Source organism: Garra rufa, chromosome 19 (genome assembly GCF_049309525.1).
Source record: "Garra rufa chromosome 19, GarRuf1.0, whole genome shotgun sequence".
NCBI classification, from domain to species: Eukaryota; Metazoa; Chordata; class Actinopteri; order Cypriniformes; family Cyprinidae; genus Garra; species Garra rufa.
In genome coordinates, this window is record NC_133379.1 from 29,251,780 (window position 1) to 29,279,575 (window position 27,796).

General features: G+C 37.3%; 1 protein-coding gene across 1 annotated transcript; it reads left to right on the forward strand.

Moving 5' to 3' along the window:
- Positions 1-25,437, forward strand: mmp11b (matrix metallopeptidase 11b). The gene is made up of 8 exons (XM_073824705.1): positions 1-198; positions 12,000-12,295; positions 17,664-17,807; positions 20,901-21,034; positions 22,894-23,132; positions 23,227-23,431; positions 23,555-23,815; positions 23,912-25,437. The coding sequence occupies exons 1-8, from the start codon at positions 94-96 to the stop codon at positions 24,037-24,039; spliced, it is 1,512 nt and encodes a 503-aa protein (XP_073680806.1). The 5' UTR covers positions 1-93; the 3' UTR covers positions 24,040-25,437.
- The last annotated feature ends 2,359 nt before the right edge of the window (positions 25,438-27,796 follow it).

Sequence of the window (27,796 nt, forward strand, 5' to 3'; positions counted from 1 at the left end):
ACAGGCGCGCACTCTCTCTCCCCGCCTTCCCTCACGCTCGTATAGTAAATACCCGGCGCGCAGGTGGTGCTTGCGGCTCTGAATCCGATCAGGATGATGCGATCTCCACAGCTTCTCGCTGCTGTCTTATACTGCGTAGTGTGCATTCATTCTCTACCGGTACCAGACGGAAACAGCCACAGGTACAAACCTGCAGCGGTAAGTGAATTTAAAAACATTTTACGCAACTAAAAATACATTTAAAACAAAGATGGGAAATATTTTAGACTTATTTTGTTAAGCAAATGCGCACACAAATAATGTAAACTAGTTATTTCAAATATTAACATATAAGCCTCTCACTGTCTGATATAGGACTATAAAATATAAAAAACATTAACAGGCTATGAATTTCAAATTTGCATGCAACTTGCAGTATTTATTGCTACCAATTCGTTGCCGTTCACCTGTTACACAGGCATCTACACAAGATATGCTACTAGAATAAACAAAACGCATGTATATAATGAAACAAATACCTAATGACCAGCAGAGAGATCATTTACAGGTGCATCAGTGAAGTGCGTACAACTGTAGATAATTTAGGCTTTATATTTAAGATTTGTTTGTTTTGAAAGCCGCTTAGTGTAGTTCACGTTCAGTATGTTTGCAATTGTTTCAGGGGTGGGACATAATGTAGAAGGTTTTTTTTTTTTTCAGGTATGTTGTTAAGTGAGTGAGTTATTGACAGTGTATGAAAAGGCAACTGTATTGCTGCCTAGTAAGTAAACGGCAGTGTTTTGATGGTGCGGTTTCGGTTTCAAACAGACTTCCAAAAGCACAGTAACATACTTTTTAATGGTCTAAAACAAATTCTGGTCAACCTCAGCGATGTCTAATCAAATAATTAGTGAAACATTGCACATTTCTGTATCCGTTTTTTTCTTTAATGCGAAAGAAAGCCTATGGGTGAGACTTCCGGTTCATTACCAGCGCTATAAATAACTAGAAGAATAACATCGTGCAGTAAACAGTAAAACTGTTTGCACTACAAGCCAGTGTGTTCGTAATTAAGACAATACATTAAAATAATATGGTTAGACTACAATTTGCAATATCAAGCAGCAACTCCAGCTGTTTTGTACAGCTAAAATAGCTAGACCAGAAGCCAAAACCACTGGAACGGAGAAAACGGAATACAAATGGAATAACGGGTTGAGAAAAATATTGAAAATTAGCATTCAAAATTTAACCTTCCACAGTGTTTTTACTAGAATATCAACCATGTTAATGTTGCCTTCAAAAACAACCAGATGAAGGCATTTTGGTAGACGGGATGAATTATTATCATGTCTTTCAATCCATATAGCTCAATGTTATTCTGTTAAATCCACCCAGCTCTTTATGTTGAATTGGTTTCAACTTCCTGCTGATCTTCGAAGAACTAAAATCTGGCTGTAACTTCATTCTGCACAAAGAAAAAGAAGGCTTGTAGGGCTTAGAGGAAGTGGACAAAGAAGGACTACAGATGGCTGTTGTAACCTAGTTGGCAAAGATCCATACAGAGATTTTGCCAGGGAAAATATCAGGCTAAAAACATGTATCTGTAAATAAAAGAGCTGACATGAGTAGTTGTAACAGGGTAGAGAACAACTAAACACTACAAAGTCTTTGTCTACTTTTAGAATGTTGAATAGCCATAGGCACACAAAGCATTACCACAAGATGACAATGAAACATTGCATGCTGTTAAAGCATCTGGCTATAAAGAGGAGCTTAATTTTATTGTATGTTTGCCTTGACCCACTTTGCCAATCAAACAGGAATGGCACCTGGGATCAAACCAGCTCCAGACGTTTTTAAAGACGAACTATGTACACGTTTGAATGTAGGGAGGCAGCTCTGATGCGGAGCATGTGCTGTCAATTTGTTCTTGAATGTTGACAAAGCCAGAGCAGGAGATTATGCAGGCAGGGGCAAGTCATCTGGCACGCTGAGCAGGATAACAAACCCTGTGTTTGCTGACAGAGGGGAAAATGGAAGGATCCAGATAGCTACCACTGCATTTGTTGACCCCCCTGAGAAAAGAAAAGCTGATGTCCTTCTTTAAGGCATTGTTCACGCATCACAAGCTCCAAGATTACTGCCAAAACATAAAACAGCTCAGTCAACACTCTAACTGAACATGACTAATGTGCAATACAGGGTTGGGCAAAACTTTTAATAATCTATCTATCTATATGTCTATCTATCTATCTGTGCTCCCATCTATTCATTCATCCATTCATCCACCCAACCATCCAATCCTTCTATCTACTGTTCTATGCATCTATCTATCTATCTATCTATCTATCTATCTATCTATCTATCTATCTATCTATCTATCTATCTATCTATCTATCTATCTATCTATCTATCTATCTATCTATCTATCTATCTATCTATCCATCTATCTATCTATCTATATATCCATCTATCTATCTATCCATCTATCCATCTATCCATCTATCCATCCATCTATCCATCCATCCATCCATCTATTAATCTGCCATTCTGTCTTTCTATCCATTCATCCATCCATCTATCTACTGTTCTATGCATCTATCTCTCTGTCATTCTTTCCATCCATACATCCATCTACTGTTCTGTCTATCCATCATTAATACATCCATCTATCTACTATTCTATGCATCTATTTATTTATCTATCTATCTATCCATCCATCCGTCTATTTACTGTTCTGTATCCATCATCCACCCACCTATCATCCATCCATCCATCTATCCATCACTTTATCTACTGTTCTGTCTGTCCATCATCCACCCATCCATCCATCCATCCATCTACTGTTCTGTGTCCATCCATCATCCATCCATCCATCCATCCATCCATCTATCCATCCATCATTCAGTGCATCTACCTATCCATCAATCCACCCTTCTGTACCTCTATCTTTCTTTCCATTCATCTACCAATCCATCCATCCATCCATCCATCCATCCATCCCTCTATTAACTGTTCTGTCTATCTATCATCCACACATCCATTCATCCATCCATTCATCCGTCTATCTACTTTTCTGCCTATCCATCATCCATCCATCCATCATTCAATGCATCTACCTAGCCATCTATCTAACCTTCTGTATGTCTATCTTTCTTTCCATCTATCAATCCATCCATCATTCTTTCATCCATCCATCTATTTATTGTTCTGTCTATCCATCATCCATCCATCATTATATGCATCTACCTATCATCTATCCACCCTTCTGTACATCTTTCTTTCCATCATCCATTCATCCATCATTCAATGCATCTACTTAGCCATCTATCTAACCTTCTGTATGTCTGTCTTTCTTTCCATCTATCATTTATCATTCATCATTCTTTCATCCATCCATCTATTTATTGTTCTGTCTATCCATCATCCACCCATCCATTCATCATCCATCCATTCATCCGTCTATCTACTTTTCTGTCTATCCATCATCCATCCATCCATCATTATATGCATCTACCTATCCATCTATCCACCCTTCTTTTTTCCATCTATCCATCCATGCATCCATTTATTTACTGTTCTGTCTATCCATCATCCACCCATCCATCTATAATTTTATGCATCTACCTATCCATCTATCTACCCTTCTGTACATCTTTCTTTCCATCATCCATCCATCCATTCAAACATACGTCTATCTACTGTTCTGTCCATCCATCATCCACCCATTCATTCATCCTTCTATGCATATCCATCTTTTTACTGTCCTTCCCTTCTGTATGTCTATCTTTCTTTCCATCTATCAATCCATCCATCTATCATTTATCATCAATCATTCTTTCATCCATCCATCTATTTATTGTTCTGTCTATCCATCATCTACCCATCCATTCATCATTCCTTCATCCATCCATTTATTGTTCTGTCTATCTATCATCCATCCATCATTATATGCATCTACCTATCCATCTATTTACCCTTTGTTATGTCTATCTTTCCTTCCATCTATCCATCCATCCATCCATCCATCCATCCATCCATCCATCCATCTATTTACTGTTCTGTTTATCCATCATCCACCCATCCATCCATAATTGTATGCATCTACCTATCCATCTATCTACCCTTCTGTACATCTTTCTTTCTATCATCCATTCATGCGTCTATCTACTGTTCTGTATCCATCCATCATCCACCCATCCATCCATCTTTCTATGCATCTACATATCTATTTACTGTTCTACCCTTCTGTACATCTATCTTTCTTTCCATCCATCCATCCATCCATCTACTGTTCTATGTGTGTATCCATCATTCATCCATCATTCTATGCATGTATCTATCCATCTGTCTACCATTCTATATATCCATCTGTCTGTCAGCCTGTCTTTCAGTTTTAGTAGACTTTTTAATGCATTCTGTTTGTAAATTTTGGGAGGAGGAAAGGAACAGATCTTCATGCCCATTCTAAGCACCCTTGTTAATCAGCACCAATTATTCAGTTTTGGTTATGCTTATGACCCAATGTCAACATATGAAAGAAAAGGATACACAAGCTTAGAGGTGGTAGAGCATATAAGGTCAGGGTTAGTTGCACCGCACCACCTGTGGAGCCGTTTGGTTTAGGTTTCTTGCCTGTAGGCACAAATGAGAGCATGACTGACACCAGAAACCCTGACGTACCTGGTTCTGATTCAAACCACCATTTTTCCAGTCACCTGACCTTTAGATCTAAAAACTCTCGACAGCTGTTTCCTATCTCAACAGAAATTAGGAGACAAAAGAACTTGCTCTTGAAATACCTTTATTCCAAGTTCATTGTTGTTCCTGGCAATGCATCAAACGTTACAGTGCATGTGACTTTCATAGTGATATTCGCTAGTTGTCACCTCTTTCCCTTTAAGCTGGAACAAGTGGGAACTATTAAAAGATTCAAATCAGTAGTATTTTGATTCTCTAGACCTTGGATGCACTGCACACTTTCTACATGAACATCCTCCATCAACATCATTTTCCCACTAAACAATCTTCCTTTCAGTGTAATCACTTGTGTATACAACCCCAAAGCATGCAGATCTCTGGAGGTTTTCGCGGGTAAATATTTACCCTAGTCCGATTTCCTCTGGCATGTTCATTCATTATCTCTAGTTGTGGCCTACTTTAATGTGCCAGAAAATGTCTATGTAACAGACTGGAATTTCTTGTTTGTAATTTTTCTCTCGACAAAGGCATGCTTCAGAGAGACAATGAGACCCATGCAGCCAGGATGTTTGGATCAGAGTTGTACTAGAAATAAAAAAAGCCAAGCCAGAAAAGCAGGATGGTAGGAAGTGCTCTTGGCTGTATTTCTATGGCTTGCTGAGTCAGTAGTAAACAGTCATCCAAATGTAGAAAGTCATTTTGGAAACGCATGATGCTTCTCTCTTGATGCCGACTGTGCCGATGAATGTAAGCGATCTGACATCATCCGGATGCCCCAGAGAGAAAGATTTGGCTGCCAACAAAGAGGTTATCCTCAGAAACCCTATGGAGATGGCATGATGCCAGGCACTCCAACACTTTCCAAATCTTCTTCTTGCACAGACATGTCAGTTCTTTTCTTCTGGATTTCCCCCAAAGGCTTCTCACTGGCTCAGGGTCTCTGTTTTGTTTCAGCATAACATACTGTATCATGTTTTTACCCACTGACCTATTGACCTATATGCACATGCTTTAAAAAAAGTAGTTTGTTTTTGTATTTCTTCCATTCCAATTCCATCCGTTTATATTCCCAAATGTTGTAGATTTGATATTATAAATGTAGGTGTTAAAACAAATAGTTCTTCTGTATTGTTCAGAACATGGCAGATCTTCCCGCAGGCACAAATGCCTGATGTCTGAATGGTTAAGGTAAAATAATTCCCAGTTGTTTTTGTTTCTCAGCTGATGAGAGTCATATATCTGTCAGGAAGATATCATAAAAACGTCAAAAATTTGCACAAGATGAGGTTTGGAAAGAGAGACTTTTGTTTTATATGGAACACGTGTGGAGACGTTCCAATGGGTTTCTGAATGGACTTCCATTTTTACATGTTTCACTACATGCAGGTGGATGCTGTAAAATACGCCTAGGCTTGAGGAATGTCTGGTTAAGAAAAGGTTCTTTGATTTGGGCTTTTGTTAAAATGAGACATGTGCCTGTTGAGGTAAAGGTTGTTGCTAACTAACATTACAAGCAAACATTTCTTAGCACAGTCCCACACCCCCATGTCATCCAAGATGTTCACGTCTTTCTTTCTTCAGCTGAAAAGAAATTAAACTTTTGTGGAAAACATTCCAGGATTTTTCTCCATATAGTGAACTTCAATGGAAGCCAACGGTTTGAAGGTCCAAACTGCAGTTTCAATGCAGCTTTAAAGGGTTCCACACAATCCCAGCTGAGCAATAAGGGTCTTGTCTAGTGAAATTATTGACCTTTTCCAAAAAAAAAAAAAAAATTATACACCTTTTAACCACACTTAACTTGCACTAGCTCCGCGACTTCACAAATGACGTAATCACATTGGAAAGATCACACGTGGTTTGTTCTTCGTGTGTGTACCTTAGTTCAAAAATGTAGGGTATGGTGAAAAAACTCCATCTCATTTTCTCCTTCAGCTTCAAAATCATCCGACATTGTTGTTTTACCTTTTTTTGTAAAGGGCGTTTGACTTTCTTTGTATGTTCGCTTTGTAAACACTGGGTCGGTGCTTCTGCCTATGTCACATGTGACCTTTCCAACATGACTACGTATTGTGCGAAGTCGAACTAGTGCAAGACAAGAATTTGTGGTTAAAAAGTATACAATCCAATCCAATCATTTCACTATAGATAAAATCCTTATTTCTCGGCTGGGATCGTGAAAATTGAAACTACAATTTGGACCTTCAAACCGTTGATCCCATTCCACTATATGGAGAAAAATTCTGGAATGTTTTCTTCAAAAACTTAATTTCTTTTCGACTGATGAAAGAAAGACATGAACATCTTGGATGACATGGGGGTGAGCAAATCAACAAAAAATTTTTATTCTGTAAGTGAAAGGTACAGAGTTCACCCAATATTTTTTGCCCCATTAGAAGTATTTTTTGTCCCATCCTTTTGTGTTCTACATCCTTATGTAGTTCCAGTTCTAACTGTTGATGAGTAAATAACTACAGAAAAGCAACAGGTTTCAGTTTAATTTAGTTCAGAGGTTGTGTTCACACTTGTTCGGTTCGGTTAATTTGGTCCGGACCAAAAAGTAAAATTATACATTTGATCCTGGTCCGTTTAGTGTTCACACTGGCATTTTTGACAGCGAAACTAAAGATATCGAAACTAAAGGCATAGTGATACATTCACAACCTGATTGGTTGGATTGAATTACGTATATTTCGTGACGGAACTCACCGAATACTCCAAACAAAAGAAAAAGGTGCGTTCGAATTAAAGCGGCGACAGTACCCAATCACTGAATGGTCTGCTCATCGCTCCTTTAAGTCGAACACATGCAATGCCGTCTGCTGAACTAAGCGTGCTAATTGTTAAATGTATATGATTTTATTTTCACCACCTGCAAATTTACAAAGAGCTCATAAAAGGCACTTCACCGCCTCGTTGCTCTACATTTGCCCTCTGCTCATTTTGTTGTGGATACACCGCTTGTTCCCTTTGTGAAATTATGTCGCATCGCATTGCATCTTTTCACTACTTACTGTTTTTGTTAGTTTAGAAGCTTTTGGTCCATGTTGCATTCATATATCATCTTTTTAGTGGTATTGGTCCGCTTGTTTGGTGCACACCAGGGTTAGCAGCGTTCACACTTACTCAAACAAACGGCACTTTTAGAGCAATCGCACCAGGGTTTGTTTTAACCGAACCAAACATGACAATTGTGAACACACCCCTAGAGTCATCACAATTATGGAGCAGCATTTCACAGAATCTTCACAGGATAGATTCATAGTTATGTTGTTTGTTTAGAAAATAATGATCGTTTGGCTGTTTCTTTCGAGACTTGACTTATAGCACTTTCAGCTGCTAATATGCACTTACGTACTATTACATCAGCAACCTGAGCCGTCTTGTTTGCACTTGGCACCTCCACCTCTTATAAAATACTGACTGCATATTCTGAAATGTGGTTGCAAAAGTGGGTCACATAAGTCTATGATTTTTTTTAATGTGCACTTTTAATCCACACTTTATGTCAGAAGTTTGGGGTCAGTAAGATTTTTTTAAAGGACACATTAAATGTGATTTTCAATTCATCAACGAATCCTAGAAACAAAGTATGACGGTTTCCACAAAAAATATTAGGCAGTACAGCTGTTTTCAACTTTGATGATTATAATAAAATATGTTTCTTGAGCACCAAATCATCATATTAGAATGATTTCTGAAGAATCGTGTGACACTGAAGACTGGAGTAATCATGCAGAATAATATTACTGTTTTTACTATATTTTTGATTAAATAACTGCAGCCTTGGTGAGCATAAAGAGACTTCTTTCAAAAAAGTTACACAAATTAAACTCAAAACTATTATTTTATAGGAATTGTGTGGTTGGTTATACAGAATTGATCTATTAAACATTTTAGAAGAGGAAAAAACATAGGCTGTCTACTAAGTTTTGGTTTGAAATGGGAGTATGTGTGTTTACTTTGGCCCAAGGGGTCTGTTTTGTTGATTTAGGCTTTAACCTTTAACCCTTGACTCCCGTTGAACCTGAGACACCCGGGTGTTTTTCTTCCACCTCCGTCGGTCCCTAAGTAGACTCGAGGCCAGTTTGTCATCGCTGAGAGGTTCCACCGCTCTACAATAAACAATCTTGACTGTTGTACAAAAAAACCTGCCTGTCTCCAGGTTGTTTAGAGACTCCTTAAATTACATGCTTTCAACATGTATGACGGCTCAGCCCATGGAAAGTCCATGCGCACTCAGCAGATTTGAGAGAAACAAACTGAGAGCAGATAAAGCGCAGTGAATTCTTCACTTCTATCTGTGGAATTTGTGCAGTTCCTTATTGCCGGGGGTGTGGGGTCATGTTTTAGCAACGCTATCAAGTTCACATGTCAGTGGATTTTCACTAAGGTACTACGTCTTGACTTGCCCAAAAATATTTGGATGTTTTTCCTTTGATTTGTTAGAATTTGTATTGAGTTACACAGTCTCATAACTAGATCCTACACAACAAGTTTTAATAACTAATTTGTCTGTCCACACTGAATGTGAAGCTGTTTGTGTAGCCAATCAGATGATATTTGATGTTTCCTGCAGGGAAGACATATTTTTGTAGGCCAAAACCCAGAAACAAGTTAGCATTTTAGCACTTAGGTTTATAGCCGTTAACCTTTTACGTCTGGCGACTGCATTTAGGCTTGTGAAGATTATTATGTACAAAACATATAAAAATCATACAGAGGGTTTAGACTTACATCAGGATTTGGTCAGTTACCCTTATGCACAGCCATATTGGAGATACTCGGATGTAAACAACAGCATGGATTGCATGGTTAATGGACTACTAAATATGTTGTTCTGCTAAACAAACAAACAAATTTTGACAAACTAAAGTTAATACGTGGTAAAGATACGTATGAGCAGTATTAATTAAGATATTATACTAATATTTCACCTACCTGACCAGAAATGATAAGAACAAACATGAATGTTGCCCTGAAAATCATGGTTCAGTTTGGCCAACCACAAAGCGTTTTGTTCCTCAGACAGTTTTTTGCACTCTTCTCCTTGATTTGTTAAAATGTATGGCAGTCTACGGTACTCCACGTGTTTTTTCTGGTCCAACCGATTAGTACAGCCCAAAACATGACAATAATTGACCATTTTTAGCAGCAACATCAGCAAAATATGCGAGTTTCTTTCAAGTCAGTGGCACTGTTTATGTTCAGTGCCGCCAAAATTGCCGATTGATGTCGCACCGTGAAAACTCGTGAAAAATACTTTTGTTGGTCACAGTGCTTGTTTTTCACGAAACTTGATTTTTAACCAATTAGATTTTTAAGTGGGGAGATTGACAAAATGTCCTTTCCTGTCCTTGGCTTGAGCAAAAGACATGATTAAAAAAGCGTATATCACACGTTCGCAGAAATCGCATCATTCATGGCACAAATTTGCGTCTTTGCGTTGACTTTGTATGTAAACTACTCCCGCTAATAAATAAATTAGCTTTTGGTGTGCTAATATTCTGATTGCGTTATTACACTAGATTAATTGTGGGATGTTTTTCGTGTCACTCATGCAAATAAAATCATCACGTTATGCTTTCCTGATACAACCGGATGTGTCAAACCAGACGTGTCATAAGTTCTTCACTGATTGGCTTGTGTAACAACTCGTCATGTGAATTTTAACTTGTGGAAGACTTGCGGAAGACAATATATTGCATATTTGTTGCAATTGCATCATTCGTGAGATTCCTCTCACTCATCTTTTGTTGTGATGACACACAGTTGATTGACATGAGTGCCTCACACAGTCGAACTCTTATCACCATTGTGTCGACTCAGGTGCAGGGGAAGACGATAATGTCTCCAACTGAGCAATTGAGGTGTTCTGTTGTTGGATGTAATAATGAACATAGCAGTCCTCATTTACTCCCGACATTTGAGCCACTGAAGACGCAGAGGATTAATGTTACTTTCATTTTTGAAAAGAAAGTGCCAATCCCGGTCAACATATGCGTCTATGTTCGTGCAAATCATTCATGATGCAGCTTCACCCACAGCAGAAGTGAGTATAAGGGTTTTTTATGCATATTTGCAAATGACCTTTTTTAATAATGTGCTAGTAAGCAAGTTTCGCAGCTAAATGCGCTAAAGTAAACATTAAGGCTCATCATCCAATGGCAGAGAGCGGAGGGGCAAGCAAAGCTCATTAGCATTTAAAGAAACAGAATAGCTTGCTCTTAAAAGTAGTTTTTTACACTACCATTGAGATATTTTAACCAAAGTATGTTAAAGACTTCTTATTAAGACCCTAAAGAATCATATCAACTTGTGGAAAATGGGCATCCGATGAGCCCTTTAAGTAATGCTTTCATCCATTTTCTGATGCAATCAGATGTGTCAAACTAGACGTGTCAATAAGTTCTTTGCTGATTGGCTTGCGCGACGACACGGCATGCAAATTTTTCACTCAAGCTGAAAATTTTTAACTGAAGTCCATTTGTGTCTTTGCATTGACTTTGTATGTAATCTACTCCTGCAAATAATTCAATTCACTTTTGGTGTGCACACACCATTTGTCACTCTAAAGCCCCTTGCATTAGTCTATCATACATCTTCATCATAGTTGGTCCTACCTGCTTTCAAAGATAAAGTAACACTTAAAACAAGTGGCTTTTTTTTCTTTTCAGACTTCCTGCTTTATATTTCTAAATGTTTTATGGTTGTCTAAATATAGCTTGCGCTTAAATTACAGCTTTTAAAAGACTCCCTATGGCTACGAGAGGCGGAAGGATTTATAAAAGCATTTAAAAGAAATAGTTCACCCCATACCACCCCTGGCCTCTTAACCAAGCACAAATTAGAGAGAAAGAAGGAGGTATAGAGAAGGAAAAAGGGCGAGAAAGAGGTTTCTAAACCTGCACAGCTGGAGTAGAGAAACGCAGTGAGGTTCGGGGAGGGAGAGAAATTGGGGCAATCTGACTTTCCCCTCCAGGCAACTAACCTCCCAGTCCATTAACAGAACCATTTCCTTGAAATTTGGGTGAGGAAATTGACTGTGATAATTCTTCTTGCAAATTATCAGTGACGCAAGGCCAACTGTTGCACAACTATAATTTCACTAATTTCATTCCCGATTTAGACTTGTTTGCACCTTCACTTTATTGTTTGTCCAGCCAGAATACCCTAGCAATGATCTAGAAACCGTCTAGAATCCAGTGTTATTTCTGTATTATTTGTAGCATTCAAATAACTAACTAATTACATCTAAATTAAGGTGTTTCTGGTCAAGTGTACATTTAATTGACATCTCATGTCTGTATTGACAGGAGTGGCCTGAAAAGACCCATCACCATGGCCTAAAAAAGAGAGGCCGATTTCATCACATTCAGGATACCAGGGAAGACTCTAGCAATAAAAGAGCGCATTCACACTCAACTCTTCCCAAGAATGACACTGAGTTCTGGAACAGACCTCGCTGTGGAGTCCCAGACTACCCCTCACAGAAGGAAGGGAGCGTCTTTAATTACTCAACCCACAAAGGAGGCTTGCTTGGGGGCCGTCATCGCCGAAAGCGCTTTGATTTGTTTGGAGGACGCTGGGACAAAACAGACCTCACGTACAAGTAAGACTTTCACAGATAGCGGTTGCGGTTGTACTGTATCTAATCACTTTGATGCATTGCCAAGGTACTATTTTGAGCCTTACACAACAAAGGCCACACGGAGGCAACAATATAGCTTATTTTTGGTCTCCTAGCTCCCAGTCAACACACATTTGACTGAATCTATACATTAAAGGTTTTTCCTTATTATAGAGTGTGTTCAAATGAGACATTTGCAGTTCTTCTTCCTGCTTCTATCTCAGAAATACGCTATTTCCCAGCCCACACAGGAAATACTTCTGTTTCTTTCTTTATCTTCTCACATTTCTTGTAGCTGTTATCGCTTCTAAAGAAGACCACACACTCTTTCCACTATTACACCCACTTAATTAGAAGCAGTAAACTGTCTCAGACCTGGGACTGTGTGGCTCCAGAACACAGCAAGAAATATGTATCAAGCCCCCTTTGAATTGAAACAGTAAATCATTTTCCTAAACACACACACAGGCGCTTCTTCAAGTCGACCTGAATTTCATTGGTTTTTAGAGAGATCCAAAATGAAAATTATGTCATTATACCTACCCTGGTCATTCCAAACTTGTACAACTTTCTTTATTCTGTATAAAAGAACATACACAGAACATACAAGAACTTACACAGTTTTGAAATGACATGAGAGTGAATAAATTAGACAGAATTTTCATTTTTCAGTGAACTATCCTATCAAGAAGCCTTTGATTGACATGATGACCTTACTATTGTTGTTGTCTGCTCACCACTTCATGTTTTGACTGATTTGTCTCATACATCTTTGTCAAAGACGGTTCCCACCGGACATAAGACTCTCTGTAATCAGAGTCAGTGAGGTTGTGACCCGACCAGGAGAAGATGTTACATATCAGAGCACTCATGTGTGTTATGGGCGCGGAGCCCAAATGGATCTAGTTTTCTCTTCAGTGCTCAGCGGGGAGTAAGATGAGGATCCAGACAAAGAAAACCAGCCGTACAACCACTGATTAAAACTCTCCCTTGATTTATGGTCCCTCCCATAAAATATTACTGCCTATAAATCTCCCATGGTTCTCCATCTGAATCAAGCCACATTGCTGTAGGGCAGAACCAGTCTTTGTGTCTGCATACTGTAAAGACGGAAGTCAAAACGAATCTGCAAAATGTTAATTATTTTACCAAAATAAGAGGGATCATACAAAATGCATGTTGTTTTTTATTTAGTACTGAACTGAATAAGATATTCCACATAAAATAAGTTTACATATAGTCCACAAGAGAAACTGCCTGCTGTTCGTTAGAAAAAGCTTTTAGGTCTCACAAATTCTTTGTTTTTGTTTTTTTAGCATTTTTGTGTATTTGAACCCTTTCCAACAATGACTATATGATTTTGAGATGCATGCTTTTCACACTGAGAACAACTATGGGACTCGTATGCAATTATTACAAAAGGTTCAAATGCTCACTGTCTCATTTGAATCTTTAGAAGGGCAGTACTAAATGAAAAAAAATATTATATTTAGGCAAAATTAGAAAAAATGTACACATTATCATTCTGTTTAAAAGTTTACACCCCTGGATCTTAATGCATTGATTTTCCTTCTGAAGCATCAGTGAGCATTTGAACCTTCTGTAATAGTTGCATATGAGTCCCTCAATTGTCCTTAGTGTGAAAAGATAAATCTCAAAATCATACAGTCATTGTTGCTAAGGGTTTAAATCAGACCCGGCCCAAGGCATAAACGAACTAAGTGGCTGCTTAGGGCCACGACTGCCCCCAACTTTGAATGTTAAAGTGCAAATTAACACCTGACTACTCCTGTGGGTTTGCTACTGTTACAATTAAAGATCATAGCAAGGGTAAAAACACTGGTGTGATGTAAGCAACACAACTACAAGAAAATAAAATGTATATTGGGTGTGTTAAGATTTATATTGTGCGAATAATAAAGGATTGACAATAATTAGTCATATTGGTGGCACAGAGGGACCCCCAAATAAAATTCTGCTTAGGACCCCATGAAGGCTTGGGCCGGCCCTGGTTCAAATATTCAAAAATGCTGAAAAACCAAAGAATTTGTGGGACCTGAAGGATTTTTTCTGAAGAACAGGGGGCTAGGTGCTTACTAGGTGCTAGGTTTGTATACAAGGTGCTGCCTCATCAGAATCTGATGTCCAGACAGCAAAAAATGCACATAGTTTATCCCTAGCAAACCCCAGTCAGCAGCATTCAAATGCTGTGCCACTATGACTTATCGTGACTCACGTCTCTGAAGGTTATTTATGGGCTATAACACCTCGCTGTCCTCTGTAATTTGTCCCCTCGCTTAATGACGGACTGTACATGTGCAAAATGAACTCAAAAACACTAAACCCACCATTCCTACCCCCACCATACTGTCAGTTCAGTTACTTTAATGAGTCTGCATAAACCGTAAGTAAATGTGTGTTTTTCATGCCACATGTGTGGAGTGGATTGAGGTCTAAAGTCGTTTTGTATGCTTAATGTCAAGTGTGTGAGCATACCTTCAGTGGAACTTGATGAATGACACCTGAGTACAAAGTTCATCCATTAAAAGTCACCACTGGACCAGATGGTTAGAAGTTACTGCTGAAAAGTAGTGGGGAAAAAACATTTAGAGAAAAGAAGCCACTTGCTAGGATGCCTAAATATATTTTATTTTAAACTTCAAAAGTTTGGGGTTGAAAAGCTTTTTTTAATGTTTGATAGAGATCTAAAGAAGAAATTAAGGTTTTAGAGGAAAATATTGCAGGATTTCAGTGGGGATCAGCAGGTTGAAGGTCAAACTGCAGTTTTAGTGCAGCTTCAAAGGGCTCTACATGATCCCAGTGGAATAAGAGTCTTATCTAGTGGATTGATCTGTAATTTTCAGAAAACTTTTTAACCACCAGTGCTCGTCTTGCACTAGCTTTGGACCTTCAACTCGTTGATTCTCATTAAAGTCCACTACATGGAGAAAAACCCTGGAATGTTTTCCTCAAAAACCTTAATTTCTTTTCGACTGAAGAAAGAAAGACATAGTGGTGAGTAAATAATCAGGAGATTTGTATTCTGGAAGTGAATTAATCCTTTAAATTGTGTATATTTTCTTGTATAAAGTAGGCATGGGCCGGTATAAGATTCTGACGGTATGATAACCTTGGATAAAAATATCACGGTTTCACGGTATTACGGTATTGTAATCACTGCTCTACAATGTTACATTTAAATGTCTGGGTAAAAAAAACACTAACCGGTGGGGGAGGGGCTGCATTGTTTTCTCTGCAGGGACGCACACACACAACCTAGTAGGGAGTCCTGCGCTTTCACTTTGACACAGAAAATGCGCATATCGTAGGAACGGTATAACTTTTTTTGTTTCCGGTTTTGAAACCGTGACTTTTTCAAACCGCGGTAAACCTTGAAACCGGTTATCATCCCATGCCTAGTATAAAGCATGTACACTTTTTTCCACAAACCCCAAAGATGCTTTTTGTGGTCCCCTGGGAGTCTCTAGACCCCAGTTTGCAAACCCCTGACCTACAAATATTTAAAACCTTTTTGGGTCACTAATCTAAACCTGGTTGACGTTTATATTCTTTTCTATTCTTTTGTGGTAGTATCCATAGCGGATCAGCAAATAGGTAGGAATTCTCTAATTGGAGCTGCGTATAAGGATAATGTTCAAAAAAAGAACAGACTACCACACTGAGCTCTCTCCCACTGTCATAGCTCCTGTCTGGGCTTGCAGACTGCAGAGGCCTCACAATCTGAGACCTTTTGTGGCTCCAACATGCAGCCCCAGAGCGATCCCTGTCCCACAGAGCTAATAACAACCAAAGCATGAAGGTGTTCAAGCATGAAAACAACACAGAGGTACTAGTCACTATAACTGCAGGTTGGGAGCTAAACAATACTTCAAATGTGGCGCTTTAAGACATTTTATTATTCTTTTTTTAAGAAATGCTTTGTGGAACATGATACAGATTTGTGGTCTACCAGCTTAAATGTGCTCAGTGGGGATTCTGCTTGTAAAAATAAGCATGCATGCCTTCATCACTCAGCAAGCTTCACAATGTAGCTCGTCTTTCATCTGAGAGAAGTTAAGACCTGTGGGCTCATTCTATGATGGATGAAAGTAGCATTTTCATTTATAAACAGCATTCAAAATGGCTAAACCATGGAAGCCTGTTTCCACCACTGAATGAAAAATTGTTATCTTGTTATCTCACAATTCTGACTTTTTTCTCTACAATGTGAGAAATAAAGTTAGAATTCTGAGATATAAACTTGCAATTCTGTGAACATATTAGTCCTTTTTTTTTCTCCTCAGAACTGGACTTTATAACTCACAATTGTGAGTTTATATCTTACAATTCTGAGAAAAAAAGCCAGAATTGCAAGATACAAAGTGGCCATTTTGAGAAAAAAATGCGAATGTAAGTTTATATCCCGCAATTCTGACTTTATATCTAGCATAGTTATGTTTATATCTCACAGTTCTGAGAAAAAGGTTAGAATTGCTGGTTTATATGATGCAATTCTCAGAGACAAACTCAGAAGTAAGAACTGTGAGATAAAAAACCACAATTCCATTTTTATTTTGTATTCAGTGGCAGAAACATGCGTCCATATAGTAAACTGATGATTTAAAATCGAAAGAGCAGTTAAAATATCCTTTGTGAGAAGAATCAAAGGACTCAGGAGTTTCAAAGATCTGAATACAACCTAAGAAGAATTATTAAAAAATTATTAGAAAATATTAAAGGGATAGTCCACCTAAAAATCACTTACACATAAAATGTTTTTAATAGACTAAAGACTTCCATTGTATTTCTCTCCATATAATGGAAGTCAGTGAAAGCCAAAATGTTATCTTTTGTGTTTCACGGAAGAATTAAAGTCACACAGGTTTGGAACGACATAAGGGTGAGTAAATGATAACAGAATTTTCATTTTTGAGTGGACTATTCCTTTAAATCCTCTAAAATTGTCACTACTGCAGTGTATTGTGAATTGTTTTAGATTAAGATCCTGCTAAATGACAAGTAACAAAAATGTCTTGAAATATAATGCTATGTATTTCTAAAAGGCTTATGCACTTAAAGGAACCCAGATAGGGGTCCCATCACTGTCACAGTATCAAGTATCACACGTGTTTGGTGATGATCAGAGAGCGTAGTAGTAGTAGTAGGTACCATGCCTAATCCATTCAGACTGCGCTTGTCTTTCACAACAGCCAGATTTGGATCCAGTCTCTTGGTTCCTGGTAGCAAACATGTTCAAATAAAGGAGATTATTGGGGTAATGCACCAGAGACCAAATGAAAATCACATGGGTGGTCTGTAATGAGCGCTTATGTTTGTGCTTGTGTTATAGGATCATGCGGACCCCTTGGCAGATGAGTTTAGAGAAAGTCAGACATGTGCTGAGAGAGGCACTGCGGGTCTGGAGTGACGTCACGCCTCTCACCTTTACTGAGGTCACCAGTGGCCGGGCGGATATTATGATTGACTTTAACAGGTAAAAAATATGTTTCACTGTTAACAGTGTCAAAATCTATGATGGCCTTTCTGTGTTTATGTTTTAAAGGGGTTATAAAATCAGTCCAGTTGAGGTCCAGTTATAATGTTAGTCAATGTTTCTTCCGTCATGAGCATTTTTCAACGTTTGATGCTTTTTCTATTGAACCTTTAGGACTATGTAAATGTACTTTGTTGTGATTGGAAGAACTTTCTGACCCTGCAGAGACAGCAACAGAACTGCCATGTTCAAGGCCCAGAAAGCTAGTAAGGACATCATGAAATTAAGGTTGAACCACAGATATCACATGAACTATTTTAACAGTATCTTTACTACTTTCTGGGCCTTGAACGTGTCAGTTGAGTTGCTTTCTATGCAGGGTCAGAAAGCTCTTGGATTTCATTAAAAATATCTTAATTTCTATTTAGAGGTTCGGAATGACATCAGGTTGAGTAATTAATTACATAATTTTCATTTTTGAGTGAACTAACAATGACTTTGAAGTTACTTTGAATTTACCAAATTTGACTGGTCTTTTATATTCTGTATATTATTGGAGAAATACTGTTTCTCCAGCCTCTCATTTGACTGAGTTTATAACACCACATTGTCAGTCGAGAGATGTGTGTTCATTGACACAAAGAGGAAAAGTTTCCACTTCACTAGTCAAACACAGATGCTTTTCATCTCCTCTAGAAGCTGGAGATTAGAGAGGGTGTCGGTTTAGGATTATAGGTCGAAAATTTACACTGCACGTCCATTCATGCACGTGTGTTACTTCTTAAATTCCCATCGTAAGAAAAGTCATAACTCAGAACACCTGTGGGGCTTAGTTCTACATATGGACATGCAACACTGCGGCTCAAAATCCCTTGCTTTTGAAAAACGAACCTTAATGTTGAAAAGCATGACTTTTGTGGTAGCACATTATTACTACAAAACGCTGTTTGAGTGTTTTTCCCCATCACTGAACATGTGACGTGCTCTATCATTTTGCACATTGTTTGTGATAGGGCACAAATATCACAATTCGATTCTGATTCACAAGCTTGTGATTCGATTCAATTCCCGATTCGATTCGATGATGATTATTTTGGATATATATCAGGAACAGTACATGTCACATTTTCTCAAGGAAAAAAATGTCTCAGCTAATGCTGTAAAATATACATGAGAGTCAGTTGGTACTACTTTACTATAATACTGAAGTTTAAAATGAACTGATTTGTATACAAATATAATTTATAATTTCTACTCCAATTAGTTTTTAAATGGTGGCTGTCATAAAAAAAACTTAACAGATTTTTTAATGCTCCTCTCTAGAGTTAATTTTTCTAGCTGACTGATGAGTTTATGGTCACCAAATGTGTTTTTCTGAGGTAAATGTTACGTTACGTGACATTGTTTACAAGCTGTTATACAGTGTTGTCAAGTCCATATTTTTTTCGCGAAATTGGGTTATTTTAACACTGTTGCCATTGGTTGTTTTTCTTGTCCGCGGGTTGAAGTGACCCCAATAACATGATATGTAGCCCCTAGAATGCGATAATTACAAGGGAAACCCTGCCAAAAATGTGTATTTTACCTCCCAGAACGCAATTTTTATGCGTCCCTCCAAATGTTTTGGCTAGTTTTGAGTAGCAAATGGGCAGGTTTTGTTGTGAAAAACTGGCAACCCTGGCCTTTCTTTAGTTGAAACACAGATTGAATGATTAAATGAGACAGGATATGAATTTCGGTAACTTGAAATTTTTTCTATTAACATATCTTCTAAAGCTTATTCATGTTTGTTTTGTGCTGAAACAGGTTAAAATGGAGGATATGATCAGTTCATGTGCACTTCACGCAGTCAGTTCTCTTGAACTGAGGTGCTACAGAGATCTGTCACTCCACATTAAACAGCACCAAAACGGCATTTATCGTTTGAATGCTATAATAAAATGAACAGAATTTAAAATCTGAGACTTTGTTTCATATCAAAAGTAACAAAGCACAAAGCTTATTGTGATTTATTGTATTGGAGGTGTGTTACAATGTTCCATTCATTAAATGAAAACAGGCTAGACTAAACAATTATGTTATTTGTATTTCTAAATTCAAACAATAAATGTTATTTTGGGGCTCTTTAATGTAATCTTGACATTGCTAGCCTTTTTAGTACTAGTTATAAAATAAAATAAAAATAATAATGATGGGAAATCAGAAGGTATGTTGAAAGATACAGTACAACTTACTGAAATCTTGTCTAAAAAATGTATAAAAATAGACGGCATTTTCTCAAAAGCATGAAACTCAAAATGATAAAGCAGGGGTGAAGTACTTGATTTACAGTATGCGTCACACCAGTCCTATATAAATGTCAAGTCTCTTTCAACAGGAAATTTTGCTCAAGCCAGTGGCTTTCTCTCGTCATTTTCTTTGAAAATGGCTTCCTATACTTGGCTTCCTGTTAAAGCGCTAATGTACAATTTTTGTGTTTCTAAGATACGCACGTATGAAGCTCTAATGAGGGATACCGCTTTTCTTCAAAGCAAAGGGAAATATCTAGATCCATCTGGCATAAAGCGAAACATCTGGGGGTCTGTTCAGTGAAGTGTGGGGCACTAGGCATGTCAATTTCATTTGTTCTGACTCAATCTGAGATTCCATCAATGGGATAGCAGGGTACCGGACATTTGTGGGTTTGATTTAACCAGAATAGTGACCTTCTTTGACCTTTCAGGTCTGCCAGTTTAAAGATCTACGATCCTGGAAAGCTTTGTGCGTAATTTAACCTCTCAACATTTCACAATGGAAAATTTGGGGATCAGTTTATTCAGTGCCATTCAGCCAGGGTGGATTTTGGCATTCCTTTAAAGACAAGAGAATCAGGAAAGTTACTGAGGTGTGACAGTTACAGTAGGGTATAATGTGGTACAGTTGCATGGTAGTAACAGCAATGTCTTTATTCTCACCCTTGTTTAATCATTCTATGTAATGAAGTGTGCTTATAAAATTCTTTTAGTGATAAGTTCATCAGGCATTTTGATGAAATAAGAGAACGGGAATAGTTGATTTTGTGCTGTCGTCTAAAAGACTGTGTTTCACATTCAGGTACTGGCATGGAGACAATCTTCCTTTTGACGGCCCAGGAGGAATTCTGGCTCATGCCTTCTTTCCCCGAACTTACAGAGAGGGAGACATTCACTTTGACTATGATGAGACTTGGACAGTGGGCAACAGTATGGGTGAGTGAGTGTCCTGGTTCATTTGGTGTGACTTTTGTATTTTAAGTTTATATCTCACAGTTTTTCTCAGAATTGCGAGTCTATATCTTGCAGTTGCAAATAACTGAGAGTTTACATCACACAATATTGATTTTATTCCTAAAATTTCTGAATTTATCACACTATTTGTTCATCGCAAAATCTTCCGCCACAGAACAAAAAAATAAAAAAGGTCATTGAGACTTTTTCACAAATCTGACTTTGTTTTCCTCAGAAATCATGCAATTCTTAGTATATGTTTCACAGTTGCCAAAAAAAAAAAAAAAAAAAAAAAATCATTTGATTGTATGGTTCAAAACTCATTCATACTCAACAATTCACTCATAAAGCCAGTCTCTTGTTTTGTTCCTAAAAGAATCAGTGCTTAAAAATCAGCTGAATCACTTAACAATTCACTCATAAAACCAGTCACTTGTTTTGTTCCCGAAGAAATTGGTGCTTGAATGAATCTGTTAAATCACTCAACAATTCACTCATAAAGCCAGTCACTTCATTTGTTCTTGAAGGAATTTGTGCTTAAATTAATCGGTTAAATCACTCAATGATTCAATCATAAAGTCAGTCACTTGTTTTGTTCCCAAAGGAATCAGAGCTTGAATGGATCAGTTGAATCACTTAACGATTCACTCATAAAGCCAGTCACTTGTTTTGTTCCTGAAAGAATCAGTGCTTGAAAAAAAATCAACTGAATCACTTAACAATTCACTCATAAAGCCAGTCACTTGTTTTGTTCCTAAAAGAATCAGTGCTTAAAAATCAGCTGAATCACTTAACAATTCACTCATAAAACCAGTCACTTGTTTTGTTCCTGAAAGAATCAGTGCTTAAAAATCAGCTGAATCACTTAACAATTCACTCATAAAGTCAGTCAGCTGTTTTGTTCCTGAAGCAATTGGTGCTTGAATGAAACGATGCTTGAATGAATTGGTTGAATCACTCGATGGTTCACTAATGAGGCCAGTAACTTGTTTTGTTCCTAAAGGAATCAGTGCTTGAATGAATCAGTTGAATCACTGAACGATTCACTCATAAAGCCAGTCAGCTGTTTTGTTCCTGAAGCAATCTGTGCTTAAATGAAACGGTGCTTGAATGAATTGGTTGAATCACTCGATGATTCACTAATGAGGCCAGTAACTTGTTTTGTTCCTAAAGGAATCAGTGCTTGAATGAATCGGTTGAATCACTGAACGATTCACTCATAAAGCCAGTCAGCTGTTTTGTTCCTGAAGCAATCTGTGCTTAAATGAAACAGTGCTTGAATGAATTGGTTGAATCACTCGATGATTCACTAATGAGGCCAGTAACTTGTTTTGTTCCTAAAGGAATCAGTGCTTGAATGAATCAGTTGAATCACTCAATGATTCACTCCATGAAGCCAGTCACTTGTTTTGTTCCTAAAATAATCAGGGCTTGAATGAATTGTTTGAATCACTCAAGGATTCACTCATAAAGTCAGTCACTTGTTTTCTTCCTGAAGGAATCAGTGCTTGAATGAATGGTTGAATCACTCAGGGATTCATTCATAAAGTCAGTCACTTGTTTTCTTCCTGAAAGAATCAAACTTGAAAGAATCGGTTGAATCACTCAACAATTCACTCATAGTCTGTCACTTGTCACCAGCTACTGGCTACTGTAACTTTGTAACCTACAGGAAAATTGTTCATTTAGTAAATTATTTTTCATTTATTATGTACAAATGGGCTTCCACATAAATATATGACTGCATAAACTATATAAGGGTTTATATGTAATTTTAAAACCCCTTTGTCAAAAAGATTTATTATAATTATATTTTTTTAAATCCTTGTGCTTCCTACTAGGTACTGACCTCCTCCAGGTGGCTGCTCATGAGATCGGCCATGTTTTAGGATTGCAGCACTCCATGGCACCAGGCGCAGTGATGTCGCCTTTCTACACTTTCTCCTACCCGCTCAAACTGAGTGAAGATGACAAACAAGGCATACAGTCTTTATACGGCTCCAGACACACTGATGATAAAGTAAAGACAGAGGAGAGACCTCCCAAAGTCACAGAAACCAATGAGATTGAAACCACAGTGGTGAGTAATTTGACTGATTCTATCTGATCTTGGGAATCTAATTCTTCTTTATCCATCTCAATCTGTTTTTCCCCTTTATTTTCCATCTTTCCAGCCTGATGCTTGCCAAACTGACTTCGATGCTGTATCTATGATCCGAGGCGAGCTGTTTTTCTTTAAGTCGGGTTATGTATGGCGGATCCGTGATGGTAAACTTCAGACCGGATACCCTGCATTGGCTTCAAGGCACTGGAGAGGAATCCCAGGCGACATTGATGCCGCTTTTGAGGACAAATCTGGAAATATCTGGTTCTTCCAAGGTAAACTGTCTCAAAACAATCAAGTATGCTACCGTTCAAATGTTTTCGATCTGTAAGAATTTTACTGTTTTTGAAAGAAGCCTCTCATGCTATAACGCCTCTCACCCATCATTCTCTCTATAGGCCAGAGTTACTGGGTTTTCGATGCAGAGCGGCAGATCACAGGCCCAGACTCTGTGCGACGGCTAGGTCTAACAGTGACTGACATTCAGGCCGCCCTCATGTGGGGAGAAGACAAGGCCCAGAAGATCTACTTCTTCAAAAAAGGAAGCTACTGGCGATTTAACCTGAAGGAAAACCGTGTAGACTCAGTCCACCCTCGCAGCATGAGGGACTGGAGGGGCGTACCAGATGACATTGATGCTGCTTTCCAGGACCGATTCGGTACAGTTGTCACTGATAAATTATTTATAAGGTTATTCTTGATGGTGGGTGTTTAAAAAGTCATTAATTGTTTCTTTGTTCTTTATTTCTTCACAGGCTTTGCACACTTCTTGAGAGGGAAGCAGTACTGGAAGTTCGACCCAGTGGAAGTGAGGGTGCTGGAGGGATATCCAAGATATATTGGCATGGATTTTTTCGGTTGTTCTGCAGCTCTGTACCAATGAGTCATGGGTACAACTAGACGTAATTTATCCCAAATGTATTACTGATCTTTGTCACGCACCTAGTGCAACTAGTACTCCCACAAGCAGTTTCCACATGTTTAAAGGGATAGTTCACTCAAAAATGAAAGCAACTTCATAAAATTAAGGTTGACTAATTTATCTTTCTGGACCTTGAATGTGTCAGTTGCATTGCTGTCTATACAGGGTCAGAAAGATTTCATCAAAAAATATCTTAATTTGTGTTGATGAACGAAGGTCTTTGGGTTCAAAATGACATGAGGGTGAGTAATTAATGACAGAATTTTCAGTTTTGGGTGAACTATCCTTTCAACTTTGAACCAATCTAGGTCTGGTATTTTTGTTTATATCAGGTAGTGTCAGATATGCAGATTCTTCAAATCTGACCACTGGATCAAACCTTTTTCTGTGGTTTCAAGCAGATACTGTACTGATCTACTTTGTGACTCAAGATGCTACATCTGCGCCACTTAAACACATACTGAATGACTGTTGCAGGATCTTCTCATCTGCAAAACAACTACTCTCATTTCTCAGGAAAAGCAGGAAATTCTGGTCTTTAAACATTTTTCGTATATATTTTGTGTACTTTATTATTTATTATTTGTATATTTTTGGCAGTATTGAAATATCATGTTGTGCCATTAGTGACATGCTGTTGATTACCACAGAAGAATATTTTGTCCTTAAAAACAAGCAAAAATTGCATTAAACATAATGCACTTACAGTGGAAATCTGTAAGGCAAGAAATTTAAAGAAGAAACTAAAAAGTAACTTTTGGTACAAGTGTTGACAGAAACTTGATGTAAACATTTACATCTAATATCAAAGCATCCAAAAAACTGACAACTATCTAGTTCTCAGAGCAAAATTACTTTGTAGAGACTTTTTAAAGACTTTTTAATTTAGCTTGAAGCTTTGAAGGGCCTGAACTATATAGTGTAGAACCATGGTGCTGTACCTTTAGCATTTAGGGCTGGTCACACTGATTTTCAATTGTTTTTTAATGAGAAATGGCAATTTGACCTCACACAATTGACCTTTGGGAATAGCTGTCGGTGTGAATGTCCATTTAGACTTAACCTAAGTCTGTAAAGGACTTATGAAGACCTGTTTTTCAGTAGTGATAATGTATATTTTACAGTGCAGGTCACTGGTGCTGTTCACGTGTTATCTAATGAAACTTTTTGCCTAGTGTGGCTACTGAGGAATATAATCCTTATAGCATGATAATGATAGCTTTTGGATGGATCTAAGGAAACTGTACACTTCACATTCACTGTTATTATAATGTTTGTCATGTAATCGATTATTTCTCTTGTTGTTTTTTTAATGATCAGTTTACTGTGTAAATATTTTGTAAAAAGAATTGTATTATATTTTCGGCTCCAATAAAAGCCTCTCTTTGTTTATTGTAGTCTGTCTCATTATCTAAGTATCTATCTAAATACTTTCGCTAACAGCTGATGATTTTTATGAAAACTAACAGCCTTTATTTAATTTTTTTTTTAATAAGAGGATCACATTAAAGCTGTATTGGAAATTATTTACAATGCTTCCATAATTTATTTATTTTTTAATCTTTGTCCTTGACTTTGGTTTTCAATCTTATTGAACTTAATCCAAAATAAATTCAAATAAATTCAAATAAAAATTCAAATAAAAAAAATATATATTAGACTTTTTATGACTACCAGTTGTGGTGACATTTCTACGATTACCAGCAATTTTGCACGAAATATACACAATCTGTCAAAAGTTTTTGAACAGTAAGATTTTTATGTTTTTTAAAGAAGTCTTGTCTGCTCACCAAGCCTGCATTTATTTGATCCAAAGTACAGTAAAAACAGTAACATTTTAAAATATTTTTACTATTTAAAATAACTGTTTTCTATTTGAATATATTTTAAAAAATTATTCCTGTGATTTCAAAGCTGAATTTTTAGCATAATTATTGCAGTCACATGATCCTTCAGAAATCCTTCTAATATTATTATTTGCAGCTAAAAACATGTTTAAAACAGTTAAGTAGAATATTTTCAGGTTTCTTTGATGAATAGAAAGTTCAGAAGAACAACATTTGTCAGAAATGGATTTTATTAATTTAAAGCATCCTTGCTAAATAAAAGCATTAATTTCTATAATGCCCCCCCCCCCCCAAAAAAAAAAATAATAATAATAATAATAAAAAAAAATAATAATAATATATATATATATATATACTCCAAGCTTTTGAATGGTATAGTGTATAATGTTACAAAAGCATTTTTACAAAATGACGATCTTTGAATCTTTCTATTCATCAAAGAATCTTGGAAAAAACGTACTCAACTGTTTTAAATATTGATAATAATGATAATAAATGTTTCTTTACCAGAAAATCAGCATATTGGAATTATTTTTGAAAGATCATGTGACACTGAAGACTGAAGTAATGATGCTAATAAATTAGCTTTGATCACAGGAATAAATAACATATAAATAATAATAATAAACAGTTTAAAATATATTCAAAAAGACAACAGTTATTTTAAATAGTAAAAATATTTTTTAAAATTGTACAGTTTTAGCTGTACTTTGGATCAAATAAATGCAGGCTTGGTGAGCAGAGGAGACTTAAAAAACTTTTGACTGGTAGTGTAGTTTTTCAGAAGTTAGTATACTTGCTCACCAAGGAGACAACAATATCAGTTAAGAACCTGAGATCGAATAAAAAAAACAGGATAAATACTGCTATATTTATTATTTATGCATAATTCTGAGTAAAAATTGTGGAATATGATTTATTTCTGTGTATTTAAGATGCATAAAATGCTAGTTATGAAATTAGACTTAGTATAAGGATACAGAATTTAATATAAAATATTTTAGATGTCATTTCCATTACTCTCACATGTTTTTAGCAATACATCATATGAGATGTGATGGAAATGACATTGTAATAAACTCAAAAGGATCAAAAGTGCTGACACTCTGATATGAGAGACATGTGCACAGCCCATCTCCACCAGTCTGGTTCTAATATGATCTATCAGAGGTTTCAGAGTGGAAATAGAAGATGGCTGTTCTGTAGGCCCTCCTGCCGAGACAAATCCAGAGTCCTGCTGTCTTGGCTTGTTTACAGACTGTAATTCCCCTCTTCTCCCCCGCTTCTATCACACGGAGCAAATTTGTAACACAATGACATTGTAACATGATGACATCATCACTTCAGTTCCATTTTATGTGAAGCATCTGTTGGCGCCATCCTCCGCCAAGTTAACACATTTTGTAGGGTTGCACTTTAGTAAGTACAGATGTCGAGCTGCTTTGGACGAAACACAAACCCTGATTCTTGTGTTATCAGGATTTGAAAGAGAATCTACTCATAATCATGTGCTTACTGAAAAGTTTTGCCAGGGTCATAAGAGTTGCTTAGTGCTTAACGCATTTGCTGAGTTAGTGATTTTTGCACAGGCCAGCGTGATTAATGAAGTGTCATTGTTTTCTTGTTCAGTAGCCACCGATGGCAGACGCTGTACCAGACGTCTTAAAGTGCTGTTGTTACGCATACATGTGTACCACTTCTAAGAGTATGTTGTAAAACACATGTCTACATTTTGAACTTGAAGAAGGACGTTTTCCCTCAGGGTAAAGCAAGTCTGCACTGGTTTAACCACAAGCATGCGCACACGTTTGACCCGAACGACCCCCGCGATATTTCTCTCATTACATTAAAAAGCAGATTGTTTGTATGTT